The 14,396-nt window shown below is 47.1% G+C and overlaps 1 protein-coding gene across 2 annotated transcripts; it reads left to right on the top strand.

The window, feature by feature from the left end:
* Window positions 1-4,300: 4,300 nt before the first annotated feature.
* On the top strand, window positions 4,301-7,146 carry LOC119307003 (putative receptor-like protein kinase At4g00960). Of its 2 annotated transcripts, XM_037583081.1 has the most exons (7): window positions 4,301-4,499; window positions 5,055-5,222; window positions 5,307-5,562; window positions 5,670-5,898; window positions 6,012-6,189; window positions 6,294-6,518; window positions 6,612-7,146. In XM_037583081.1, the coding sequence occupies exons 2-7, from the start codon at window positions 5,091-5,093 to the stop codon at window positions 7,074-7,076; spliced, it is 1,485 nt and encodes a 494-aa protein (XP_037438978.1). In that variant the 5' UTR covers window positions 4,301-4,499; window positions 5,055-5,090; the 3' UTR covers window positions 7,077-7,146. The 2 variants fall into 2 exon arrangements, with proteins under 2 accessions (XP_037438978.1, XP_037438979.1); XM_037583082.1 differs by having other exon boundaries at window positions 4,301-5,222.
* The last annotated feature ends 7,250 nt before the right edge of the window (window positions 7,147-14,396 follow it).

Raw genomic sequence — 14,396 nt, 5'->3', positions numbered from 1 at the left:
CGCTTTCTTGAAATCTACCTTAAAAACAACTCCATCCAATTTTTTCGAGTGAATTTCATGGAGCGTTTGATGAAGAACCACCACCCCTTCTAGGATGTTTCTGTCCGGCATGAAAGTAGTTTGGGAATGCTGCACCACAAAATGCGCAATCTGTGTGAGCCGATTAGTCCCAACCTTGGTGAAAATTTTGAAACTAATGTTGAGCAGGCAGATTGGCCTGAACTGCTCGATTCTCACCGCCTCCGTTTTCTTAGGAAGAAGTGTTATTGTTCCAAAATTTAAGTGAAATAATTGAAGCTATCCAGAGAAAAGATCATGGAACATTGGTAGCAAATCCCCCTTAATAATATGCCAACACTTTTTGTAAAACTCCGCCGGGAATCCATCAGGCCCGGGAGCCTTATTGTTTTTCATCTACGCTATAGCATCAAACACCTCCTTGTCCGAGAACGGGGCAACCAAAATATCATTATCATTAGCAGTTAGTTGAGGCACATCCTCAATCCTGGACTCATCGAGGGACACACAACTATCCTCCGGAGGTCCAAATAACTGCTTATAATACTCGGTTATGTAAAGTTTCAGGTTGTCCTGTCCTACAATAGTTCCTTCATCTTGTTCAAGCTGAAAGATTCTCTTCTTTCTGTGCTTGCCATTAGCAATCAAGTGGAAGAATTGAGTGTTTGCGTCCCCCTGGACCACTTTGCGGACCTTAGCCCGCAACGCCCACTTCAATTCTTCTTCGCGGAGAAGTACTTTCAACCTCATCGCCGCATCTAGTTTAGCCTGGAGCTCTGCGGCTTGCAAAATCGTGGATTCGGCTTTTATATCTAGGGACTGAATCAGAGAAAGGAGACTTTCCTTTTCAACCTTATCAATCCCACTAAGGTGTTTAGCCCATCCCCGTAGGAAACTCCTCAAATGCCTAATCTTATTCTGCCAACACTCGACAGAAGTCGTACCTCCTGCATCCTTAGCCCATTCCCTGGCAATCAGATCCAAGAAACCTTCTCGTTCAAACCATGCCAGCTCGAAAGAAAAGGTGTTTTTGTTTCCCACGTGGTTTGGCTCACCTGAGTCCATGAATAAAGGTGTGTGATCCAAGATTCCGCGCGAGAGAGCCTGAACCATTATGAGAGGAAACGTATGTTCCCACTCGACACTCGCGGGGACTCGATCAAGCGTCTCATACGTTGGGTTAGGCAAAGCATTAGCCCGGGTAAATTTTCTACCGGAAAGCTCTATCTCTCTCAGATCCAAGCTCTCAATAATGGTATTGAACATAAACGACCATCTGCCGTCAAAATTATCATTATTCTTCTCCTCTCTCCTCCTAATGATGTTGAAGTCATCCCCAACTAAAATTGGGAGCTGCTCGGATCCGCAGATTCGAACAAGGTCCGCCAAAAACTCCGGTTTAAGCTCGGGTTGCGCGGCACCATAAACCGCCACCAGAGCCCAGTTAAACCCATCAGCTTTGGACCTGACCCGAAACTTAACCGCAAAGTCACACATCACTACACTTCGGACTTCCAGTGAATCGCAATTCACTCCAAGCAAGATCCCACCCGATCTTCCTTGCGGAGGAAGGCAATGCCAATCAAAATTGACACCGCTCGATAAAGTGTTGAGAAACTGGGGCGCAAAATTATCCCTACCATTTTCCGAGAGAGCAATAAAATCTATTCTATGCTCAAGAGACGCCTCAGTAAGAAACCTTCTTTTAGCCAAGTCCTTCAGACCTCTGCTATTCCAAAAGATTCCTTTCACATTTCATCATGAACTTTTTTGGTAGTCCGAATCCAAGCACTCCTATGAACTGCAGAAACGAGATAAATCTTCCGCTTCCACTTACATTTGGGTTTACTTTTGTCCTCCATCCGGTCCTCATAACTGGGCTCGGTGGGTCTAGCAACTGCATCCTCTAGAGTTACATCCTCTTCCTCAGACTCAGGAGTGGATGGTGCAAGATCCCCACAAAGATTATCGAGCACTCTGACCCCCAACGCATCAATCTCTGCATCATTCATGGGTTTTACCGCTGCGATGTTTCGAATTGTTTCTAAAGCGTGTTCCGCTTCCAAATCTAGGAGATCATTAACCGAGTTGGAAATTTCACTATTATTACTCCCTAGCGAAACTTCTAATTGGTTGGCATTATTAATAATCTCCTCATTAGAAAAATGCAATATAGAATTAGACACGTTGACAGACATACCAGTAGTGACCTCAATGTCACGAAGCTTGGCCACCCTCATAGCGCACCTCTGCTACATGTCATCAACCTCCGGGTGCTCCTGGATACGAGAACTCATCCGTCGCCCCATAGAAACCGGGTCAAGGATCCCACCAAAGGCAATGACCTCCTCCCGAGTAATACCTCGCGCTGAAGGGTCAGCCAAAGTTACCGGAGGAGGCAGCGGTGGGCTCCCAAGCCCCACGGACGAGTGCGTCAACCCGAAGCCCTGGGCCGTCGGTAAGACAGGAGAGGGAAGTGCGGGGGCCGCCTGCCCGAGCACTCCCCCCGCCCCAACCCTCAGGCTAGAAGGCGCAACCGTCCTGACTAACGAAGGAGAAGGGGGGGATCGAGGCCACCTGCCCCAGACCCCCACCCTGCGCCACCGGAGATGTGGCCTCTCTAGCCGCCACCGGGGAAGAGGGAACCGAGGCCACATGCCCCGGACCGCCTCCCCCATGGCCAGCCATCGTCGGCGTCGCCGGCGTCAGGATAGAAGGAGAAGAAGTCCAGGCCACCTGCCCCGGACTCCCTCCCCCAGACACAACCTCCGAAGCAAACGTCATCTCCCGGAACGCGACCACTGGGAGAGCGGGGGAAAGAGAAGCCACCTGAGGCTCCACCTCCCCTCCCCCATCCAAGGCCGTCGCCGAGGGCGTCCTCACCAATCCTCCACCGAAGGGCCTATCAGCAGCATCAAACTCCAACATCGGAAGCGTGCGCTCAAACACATCATCAGATTCCACCCGGTCGCTCCAGAGTCTGGGAGGGGCAGAAGTTGGCTCAAACGACCCAAACCGCAGAGAACTCATAGGCACCGAGGAATCTGGTGCCGGCTCTACCCCGGGCCCGTCCCCGGGCAACTGCGCAACAGGTCCCGAACCGTTGGACACCTCTCGTCCAGCCTCATCAGTCGGTGCCCCTTTAGCACCCGCGCTGTCATCACCCTCATGCATATCCACATCAGTCCCATTGATCGCCTCAGCGAACAGATCTGCATACTACTACCATATGAGCCGGGTGGATTGTCTCTTCGGCTTTACAAGTGTGGCCTCTTTCCCGATTCAAGGATGTTCATCATCAGCTTGAGGGCAAGCCGAATTTCAAGGGAGGAAGAGTGTAACACCCCACCTGTGGGCTGTCACCACCGGGTTTATAACCTGGACCTGGGCTTTGACATGGGCCATGGACCAACTTTGTGTGGGTTTGGTAGTAGTAGTATAAGCAATCTGCTTGTAATCCTAACGGAGGCATCCACCAGAAAATGAACCAAGGCAGTCGCCTTCTCCTTCCTCCTGTTCGTCTAGTTTCTCATCTCATGCTTTGCTGATCCCATCCCATACTCCGATTCCTCTGATTCTCATCCCTATTTCTGTTAAATCGTGGTAATCCACCCTATCCTCCCAGTTTGTCGTGCTCTCCATCTTGGGGTCATGACAGTGAGGCCTGGCACTCATGTGCTTGCTGGACATGACGTCCAACATGCGGTGTCGAGGTCCGGGATGTGAGGCTTCGGCTGAAGGCCTACTGCCGATTTTGTTGGCCGCGATGATGACGACGCTAAGTTTTAATGTTGGCTGTTTGTGTAACTCGTTTTTGGATCTGCTTTCTGTTGTTCCATGTTCCTTCTTATGAGCGTCAGATGCTATCTGTTGTATTCCCTGTGATGCATCTCAATCTTGTTTATGGTGCTAAACGTTGTAGCCGTTGTGTTGCATCTTAATTTGTTTATGAAAATGAAAATCGTTCAGGCCGACTTTTGGTCCCCGTAGCAGCGTGAAATAAAAAGAAACATATTGAAATGATTGGACCGGGTCACTCTGAACCAAAGACAAGGGTGATCAAGTTCCTATTCAAAGATAAGGCTGATCAGCTGCCCTCGGCGTTGAAAGGTTTCGGGCCGACATAGCAAGTGGCCCGATGTTTAAATTATGTGCAAGTTGCAACGGACCACGATCGATGCCAATGTCGACAGACTTGGATTGGAATCTTTCTTGTCATCAAGGCCAACTAGGATCTCCTAATGATTTTACTGTTAAGCTGGAAGTCAGAAGACGCCTTGCTGCCGCTGCTGCTAAGGCCGGCCGGGACCGGGACGGAGCAGCCGGCGCCGAGGCAGGTGGTGGTGCTGACGGGCCGCAGCGCGGAGGCTGGCATCGGCGGCGCCACCCCCCAAACAGGCATCCGAAGTCTGCTAGAACAGTTTCTAGCCGCAGCCTTCCGCTGGTCCCATCCCTGACCGCACGAACTGGAAGCCTCGTGGGTAAGTCAAAATTTCCTCACGCACTTCCTTTTGATATATTGGAGGACTTGGATCATCAACTCCCCGGAAGAAGTTGGCCACCAACGGCAAGGGTAAGTTCAGCTGTGGCTGCTTTTGCTTGCTAGTCGCTGCTTCCGGAATTATTCGCCGCTCAAACAGATGGTACCTAGCACTCTATTTTAGTGCTACATACATCCGTTTGAGCCATGACTAATTCCGGACGGAGGAAGTAGTTTCTTCTACTTCTAGTTTGCCAGGGATTTCATGATGAAAGTATTTGACAGGTTAGAAATATGTTGCCCAGTTCTTCTGCATATGTATTATATAGTTCTACACCTGAAAAATTGTAGGTAAATCCAACCGGGTGGTGAAGGGTTTCCTGACAAGTTAAATGGAGACGATTGTTTTATTCCAATTATTTTGTGGGCCAGCACACAAATAGTATTTCCATCGTGATTTTTTTTAGGGATGTCCATGAGAATATTGTTAGTATTTGAGAGACCACGACTATAGTTGGCAAAAATTAAATCTAAAATACATATTGTCTTAATACAGGTTCTCCAAAAAAGGAAAAAAAAAACAACATCCAATATGCAGTACTTGTCAGATAAAATGTCCTCGTCCGATCCACAATATATCAAATTATGTTTGTTACAAGCAATCACAGAGGAGTTTTCGGAGAAGATGAAAATTGGTACTGGTGGCTATGGGGAAGTTTACAAGGTAGGTATGGTCAATCATTTATGTTTGTTATACTAACTAATCGTATTATGTTTTCTGTAATTATCATATGGTCAATATGAACAGGGAGAGCTTAATGGGGACGAGATTGCTGTCAAGAAGCTTTTTCCCGTCCAAGGAGTTAATGATGAGTCATTTGATAATGAATTCCGTAACCTTAAGAAGGTTCGGCATAAAAATGTCGTACGGATGATTGGTTACTGCTATGAGACATCACATAGAGATGTTGAATACAAAGGTCAATTAGTTTGGTCTCAAGTAATAAACAGAGCTCTCTGCTTTGAGTATATGAAGGGAGGAAGCCTTGCCAAGCATATTTCTGGTATGATGGTACTCTACCTCAATTCTGCTATGCTACCATTTACCTTGCAATGAAGATATGATTTTGCCATGTTATGTGTATGCCATATATATTTTTCCCTTCTACAGCTGATTCGTGTATCCATAATTGGACGGAGACATACAATATAATTAAGGGGACTTGTGAAGGCCTGCACCACCTTCATAAAGGAGAAAAAAAGAAGATTTTTCATCTAGACTTAAAGCCAGATAATGTATTGCTGGATGACAAATTGGTGCCCAAAATAGGAGATTTTGGTTTGTCCAGGCTCTTTGGGAGTTCATATACCCACCAAATAAGCACCATGAAAGGAACAATGTAAGTTGGTACCCGGCTCATGTGTAGATAATCCCAGTTTGGTTTATAAATCTTATTTTAGAAGGTTTTGTAACTCTTTTAGTTAACATATGTTTGAACATGTTATCATGCAGTGGGTTCATGCCACAAGAATACATACACAATCGCAAGGTGTCACCAAAGAATGATGTGTTCAGTCTCGGAGTCATAATTTTCCACATGATGGCGGGGGCAAAGGGTTATGGCGATTATTGGGACGCACGTCGTCGCCCGAATTTTTCTCCAAAAATTCAACAAGAGTTTATGGAGAGTGTAAGATAGTTTATTTGTCATTTTTACGTTTTAAGGGGTTGTTGTTCCTTATCTCTGTTTTTCATGCGATTGGTAGATGCACAATATATGTTGCAACTTGACAGGTACAAATATACTGGAGGAAAAAGATGCAGGCAACTGAAGATTATAGATGGGACGAAACCGATCTACTAGGAGTAACGAAATGTGTTGATATGGCAATGCGTTGTGTGGAGGACGACAGAGACAATAGACCTTCTACAGAGGACATTATCAGTGAGCTCAAGGAACTAGACTCAAAGATAGACGAGATGTTAAAGAAAGATCCTAAACCTCTTACAGGCCAGCTGGTACAATATATATTCATACTCATATATGTGGATCCAGCAATGTATAGTTTCTGAACACTAGCTAGTTAACACGTTGAACTTTTGCCTTTGTAGAAGAAGAGGCACAAGCACCATGCCGACGAATTGGAAGTGGTGGATCAGAACAGAAGTTTCAATGATTTGAGAAGAGATATTGTGGTGGACCCTTGCCTAGAGCTCCGCTTCCCCTTCCAGCCAAAGAAGGACATATCGTGCTGCCTGCAGCTCACCAACAAGGCAGCGGCCAGCTTTGTTGCCTTCAGTATAAACACCAACGTAAACAAGTACCGCTCACTGCCAAACAAAGGGATTTTAGCTCCATGTTCTAAGTGCTACATCACCCTAACCTTGCGAGCGCAGCAGGAGTCACTGCCAAATATGCAGTGTGTTGATGTGTTGGTTGTGCAGGGCATAAGAGTGAGCGAGAACTTCACGTCTGATGAAATCACTCAAGACTTCCTGGCAAATGCCGGCGCTCTGGATGAGGTGATGTTGCCCATTGTCTATGTTGCATTGGACCACCATCCTCTCTCTCAATAGACAGACAGAGGATTGTAAGAGAAACTTTTGATCTGTTCTATCAAATAGAAGGTGATATCCATGACGAAAATCCATCTCTGCACTATCTGCACCTGCGCTTACGGAAAAAACCAAAATAAATACTAGAAAAATTCAAAACATTTCAATTTTTTTGTGGGGTAGACAATTTGATGCGTGAGGCCCGCTCCAAATTTCAAGTCATTTGGACGTTTGATCAGCTCTCAGCAAAAAGACAAATTGGGGGTCTGTAAAAATGTTCACTGTTCAGGTACTGTTTTGAACTGATTTGTCTTTTTTGCTGAGAGCTGCTCAAATGTCCAAATGACTTGAAATTTGGAGCGGGCCTCACACATGAAATTGTCTACCACAAATTTTTTTTTGGAATTTGTTGAATTTGTTTTGAATCTTTTACGAATTTTTTTCTAACCGGGTGCAGATGAGCCTGGGCACCGAAACGCCCTACTCCATAACGAAAATCCATCTCTGCACTAGGACTATGTACGGCTTGGACGTTGATCTTCCTGAAATCAAAAAAATTCTTCACCAATATGCATGTTCAACTTCACAACTTTGATAAAGTTTAAGCACCATTCTGTTTTGTTAAAACCAGTCTCAACATTGAATCCTCAGGTGCATGTATGTTCCAGACAAAATGAACCGATGAAAAATGTTTCCAGCATATTTTGTTTTGCAACATGTCAAATTGTACACGAACAAGAGACATGATAAAATGAAGTGGGTGCAATGTTTCCATCATGTTTTGCAAGCTCCTAAAACATTTGGTCATAATCGAAGGCACAAAGTTTTAGATTTTTTTCGTTTTTATTTGCTATGTTTCCGATGGTGGGTGCAACGTCCCTGGGAGTAGAAAAACCACACTCTTCTGCACCACACCATCTTCATTTCATTTAAATATTTTTGGTTTTTATTTGCTGTACTTTACTTGTCAATAATCTAGGAGATTTAAGTCTTTGAGGCTAGCAGAATATTTAGAAAACTGGAATGTTTATAGAATTCATCCTTCTGCATATATGTATATATATATATGTATATATATATGTATATCTATATATATGTATATATATAAATCCATGAAGCAGTACTGCAGTAGACAGGATATATGGAAACAAAAGCAAAAGTATGCAATCTATCCAAAAATGAATCTCAAATGATTGACTTACGACGACATGACAGCAGATTTTGCTGAGCTTCTTCTGCTCTGAGTGTACGAATGAACACAAACATCTATCAGTTCAGCTCAGCTGCCACCAACATCTTTCAGATTCAGTCTGAGGACCGTCCGATCCGTAACAGAGGGGAGGCCTCTGATGCCGGCGAAACCAAGAGAAGCTTGGCGGCAGTGTGATTCGGATTCCTCACCCCCAGATGAAAGATGGGGCCAGCCGCCCTCGATCGCCCTCGTCGCTGGCAGAGCTCTGCCGGCCCCTCGGCCTGATCTGCTCTGCGACGAACGTGAACCTGGGCCTCCACCACATAGCAACAGTTTGTTTGTCCCTCGATCTGGACCAAGTGCGTTGTTTCTGGCCCATGCACAACGGGCCCTTCCATCCCGGAGGAGAATACAAAATCTTTTGCTATTTCTCTAAAAAAATGCTATTTATAAGTGTATTTTTTAATAGATTTTATATGTTTTCCTATTTTTAATATATGATGTTAAAAATTCAAAATATGCAATTGCCGGAGCTTCTATAAAAATTGTAGTCTGTATTATGCCTAGCATATTTTAAGCACTGTTTTTTTTAAGACCGCATATGTTGATTGCCCTGAATTTCATGTTAATTTTTTGAAGAAAGATTTGTGCATATCTAGCACAAAGACATTAACAAACAATTTTTTTCAGAAAAATATCACGTAAGAATCATGATCACCAAAAATATATCAAAAACAACAATAACAAAACTTTTCAATCCCAAACAAGTTGGGGATAGGCTAAAGCAAACAAAATTCTAAAGAATAGTACGAGGAAATAAGCGTAATAGGAGTGACTAGAGAAGGGTGTAATGTTTGTCTACGACCATTGAATGGATAAGTATGAAATTGAATTTTTTAAAAGATATAGGTAAGAAAAAAAGGATCTCAAACTACCAATTCCATATGTTGTTGATTCATCTCCATGACCAATCGACCCCCAATCTATTCTCTTCCCTTACCAGCACGTCCCTGTCATTACAACACGAGTGCATCTCCCTAGTCAATTCCCACGCTTACCACCAGCATAATGTTGTTGCATGTCCCCTTGCCCACCTCTATGCTAGGACTTTGTTGCAGAGCGTATGGAATCGTTCTATGAGGGATGGGCCGTGTTGTGAGGAAGGGCCTCCCAGTTGTGTTGCGCTGCATATTGGGGACTGAAGCCGTGGCTAATGACATGCTATATGTTTTTGTCAGTACTATGGATACCGACATGTCGTCATGCTAGAAACTGCCAGCATTACGGGCACCACACCAAACAATTTGTACTCAACCTCACCATGCAACCGTGTGACATTTTTCTCGATTTTCTTTCATCTTTCTTGGTCTTTTTTGTAAAATAGTTGAAAATTTGTTTGCTTTTATTTAAAGGTGTTCGATTGTTTTTCCTGGAAGTTGTGTGTTCCAAAACATTCATAAGTTTTTTTCAATTTTTTATTGGACTTCCTCTCATCTTTTTTTGTCGAGTTCATCTAGGGATGTGGCTTTCCTCTCATTCCATGGACTTCATCCCTGAGCCTTAGGGTTGTTAAGTTACATTTTTTTAATTTAAACAATTTTATATGCTAAAAAGTACTATTAGACTCGTATTTCGAAGAATTTTTAGTGGTATTTTTTGTATGATACTCCTTGTCTTTAAATATAGTCTTTCATATCTTATTTATACATAAATTTTAATAGTATATTTTTATGACATATAATTTTCTATGGTTTATCAAAAAGAAAAAAAAACACAGGAAGAAATCATACTGTGAACTGGGAATTTACCTCAGCCAGCCTACCTTATCCACTTTAATTATTTTATATATTCTTCAATTTAAACAAATGTTATACGCTAAAAAGTACTATTAGACTGGTACTTCAAATAATTTTAGTGGTAATTTTTGTATGATACTCCTTGTGTTTACATATAGTGTCTTAGATATCTTATTGATAATAAATTTTAAAAGTATATTTTTAATGACGTATGATTTTCTATGTTTTTTGTTGCTCAAATTTAGACTCCATACTGGATCACTCTTTTCAGTGTAAGGTCTTGAAACGAGCTTGGGGCCAGGTCATTCGGTCCGCCAACGCTATGTGGCTTAGGTAAGGCCCATATCATCTTGTTCATCGCGGGGTGACCAGAGGGGGAGAACAGAGAGATGGAGCGGGAGCGCCGCCAGCGATGTTCGCCCAGCGCATCTCCGTCGACCATCTCTTCTTTGCTCGTCGGTTAACTTGGCTTCTCGTCCTCGGCAAACTTGCAGGTGCTGCTACTCTGAGCTAAGCTTTTCCTCGCAGGTGACCTGCCGAGGCTTTATTTTGTTAATAAGAGGGCCGTATGCATCGTTCTGATGCAGAGGCCGGGGTATCCCCCCCTTTTCGAAAAAAAAGGTGACCTGCCGAGGTTGCAGATGCAGGTGTTGAGGATGCGATTAGTCTCATGTAAGTTAGATTCGATTATAGTACCCCTGCTTTTGCTGGAACTTCTTGCATCCTTGCGTCTCTGTTCACGTTCATAGCAGTGCGGGATGAATTTGCTTCTGCTAGCATCCAACACCTGAATCTGCTACATATAACGACTAAAATGATTTGCCTTTAAATTGACAAGGAACAGAAGTTGTCGAATCTGCTGGAAGGCGAGTAAAGTGTACAGAAAATAGAAGGAAACAAATTACATTCACACATCATGATTCAACCTTGAGGACAAGGAAAAGAAGTTGGTGAGTGCGACAAGAGTAAGCCAATTATTGTGCCAATCACGGACCAAACAATATTTCTCTTTACAAGATGACATGCACTGTTATTGCCTGCAATCATGTTCCCACCATACTACGAGTAGTATTCTTCTTACTGCTAGCGCAGCATGCATAATTTCCAGTTAAGAAATGCACAAAATTGGCTGCATCTATAAGAGCGACGGGCTGCAAACCGCGGTTGGTAAACCAAATACACGGTTTGGATAATTTATGCCGACGTGACTCAGCCTTAGCTTTGAATTGGAACTCTGCTTTGGCTTCTCTCTGTTTGTCACGACCTGAGATGGAATTCCAACAGCGGCAAGAAGCCAATTACTATTAAGCAACCGCGGACCAAACGATATACATTTCTTATTGCAAGATAACTTAAATTTTGCCATGGTGACAGCCTTAGCGTTGAGTAGTAACCATGCTTTAAATTTCACTTGGAGTGTGCGGGAATGCTGATTGGCTGGTACAACTTTTGACTAGGAACAACTAGACATGCCTGGACAGAGCTCAACTATTTCAAAATGTTTCACCCACCTGAGCTCCAGCATATCGAGGACTCATACATGTTCTCATTAGGAGCCCTAACTATATGTGTTTGTACAGGACCTAGACAAACATCTCAGGATGTACACATGCCCTGAGATAAAAGTCCCCCTCCTCCTCTCCTTCTCCTTTTCCACAGGGCTACGCAACAACTGAGACCTAGCTAGCCCTAGCTCCTCTCTAGCTCTCTCTCGCTCTCGCTGCTATGCTCGAACGACACGAGAAAGAAGAAGACAGGAGGAGGAAGAAGGACACGGGGGACACGGCGAGAGTTTCTGGCGCACGAACGCCACCGCATAAACGGTCCTTTTCCCGAGCAACAAACTCGACTCCCTGCTGTTACAACGAGCCCTGCAGGTGCTCTAAAACCCTGGACTGGCGCTGGGCACGACCCGCACGCCTCCCCCCCTCCCCAGCCAGGCCACGACCTGGCCCGCTCTGCCCGTGCCCACGATGCGCCTGGGTCGCGCCGAGCCCGCGCTAGTCCTGACGTGATCAACACCGCCCTGCTCGCCAACGGCTTCCTACATCTACGGTGCTCCTACTGCACGCACACACACGCACACCTACGCACCACACACACATACCTACGCACGCACACGCCACGGAACTGATGCGTCCGACACGGTCAGCACGCGGCCACACACACGCTCACTGCGTTCTGATCGCCGCCGCGGCTTAGAGCAAGTACAAATGTACAATAGAGCTGAGTCAGCGGGCTATAAGGAATAAACTAGTATATTTCTGCTTAGTTGGAGAAAAATGAAGAGGAGAGAGAAGGTAAGCGGGCTGTTCGTGAAGAGCCAACTCTAGCACATGCTCCTAGGCACTTTGTGAGAATGAAAGGTGGGCCACATAATAAAAAAGTAGTACACTCTTTTGATCTATTATTGTATATGTTGGCTATAAGATGTGCTCTAGATGACATGGCACTGGCTTATAGTCAGCAGCTGGCTGTACTGTTAGATAGGATATGGAGTCGTGTCCTAGGCCTCTCATATATATATATATATATATATATATATATATATATATATATATATATATATATATATATAGGGGGTAGACACACGATGTAACCTATGCCAACGTAATAGCACAGGCGCGCAAGGGGAAGCCGGCGGCGTGTGCCGGCGCCCGGGTGGCTGGTGTATGGTATTGTGACAGTGTCACGGGGAGGAGCGCCCGTAGTCATGCCCCGGGAATGTAGCCATATCGGTGAACCTCGTTAACAAATCTCGGTGTCGTGCTCGTGTGATTGCTTGGTTCTTGGATAATCGACGGAGTGCCTCGGATTTATTCTAACACTGCACCATTAGTGTATTCACCAAAAGCCATGCTCTACAGGATATACCGAAAAAGGCTTTCGCCCCGCTTTATATATAAAGCAACAACCCACAAGCATCCGGTACAACCACACGCTACGCCACCGCAACACATGCACACACCCAGGACAGGATACAAAGGCGCTGAGCGCAGCAACACAACTCCTAGCACTACCGCCCCGAAGATATGAAGCTACATATGACGAACCATGCGCTCCAAGGCGGCGCCTTCAGGAAGGAAACGACGCCGGAGCGTCGCCACCGCCCGATCCAAGGATCAAAGTTTCCCCCGGAGCCGCATGACGGGCAATGAGAGCCGCGACGACGCCTTCAAGAAGGGAGCGATCTTCGCCGCCGTCGGTCCGTCCGAAGATAGAGCAGGTTTTCACCTCGACCAACATTCACCGCCACCGAACGTCACACCCCGGCAACCACGCCGCCCACACGGCCATGATGAGCGGGCAGCACCAAGGCGCGGGCTATGTCCAAGAGCACCGCGCCACCACCACCACCAGGGCCGCCGCCCCAGCAGCCAAGACCTCGACACCACCTCACCCGTGATCCGGCGCACCCCAACGAAAGAGACGAGCGGAAAGGTCCCACCTTTCGCGCCCCTGGGCAACCCCCAGCGTCGAGACCCAATAGGTCGGCCAGAACCGGCATCCACCGACCCATCCTGCTACCCCAAGTGCGAGATGAGCTCGGTCATGCAGCATCGTGCGTGAGACGAGCTCGGTCCTGCTGCATCGTGCGCGAGACGAGCTTGGTCCTGCTGCATCGTGCGCGAGACGAGCCCGGTCCTGCTGCATCGTGCGCGAGACGAGCTCGGTCCTGCTGCATCGTGCGCGAGACGAGCTCTGTCCTGCGGCATCGGGCGCGAGACGAGCGGTGGATCGCAGCTGGGAAAGGACCAGCCCTTTGATGAGCGTAGCGCCTGGGCGACGAGGAGATGGGGTGAAGGACGAGACGGCCCGAACGCAGACAAACCGACGCCGGAGGAGCCGGCCGTTGCCGCAGAGAGATCCGTCGAGTCACCGTGAAGCCGCCACGACACCGGTAGGCCACCGAGACCTACCCATGTCGCCGCCCACGGCCGGAGCAGCAGCCACGCCCGGCCGCTGCCCTACCCGCGTCGCCCGGCGGGCTCCAAGCACCGGAGCCGCCGGGCACGCACCACCGGAGCCAGGCGCCACCGGCCGGCCCCCGAAGCCAGATCCGGACGGATCCGGCCCGAGACCGGTCGCGCGCCACCTCCCGAGACGGGAGCACCGCAGCCGCCCCGCAGCGCGCAGCCCGAGGATCGGCGGAGCGTCGCCGCAGCAGGCCACCCCGCCGCCCCGCGAGACCGCCGCCGCGCCGCTGGATCCCGCGGGCGTCCAGCACCGTCCCTCGAAGGGGCCGCCCCGCGTCGGCGCCTACAAGCGGACGGGGAAGGAGGGCCCCGCCGCCGCCTCGCCCGCCGGGCTTCGCCCGACGGAGCGCGCCGGCGACGGCGGGGTGGAGGGGAG

Source organism: Triticum dicoccoides, chromosome 5B (genome assembly GCF_002162155.2).
Source record: "Triticum dicoccoides isolate Atlit2015 ecotype Zavitan chromosome 5B, WEW_v2.0, whole genome shotgun sequence".
Classification (NCBI taxonomy): domain Eukaryota; kingdom Viridiplantae; phylum Streptophyta; class Magnoliopsida; order Poales; family Poaceae; genus Triticum; species Triticum dicoccoides.
Note: the sequence above shows the minus strand (reverse complement) of the source record. Positions and strands in the feature narration are given on the sequence as shown.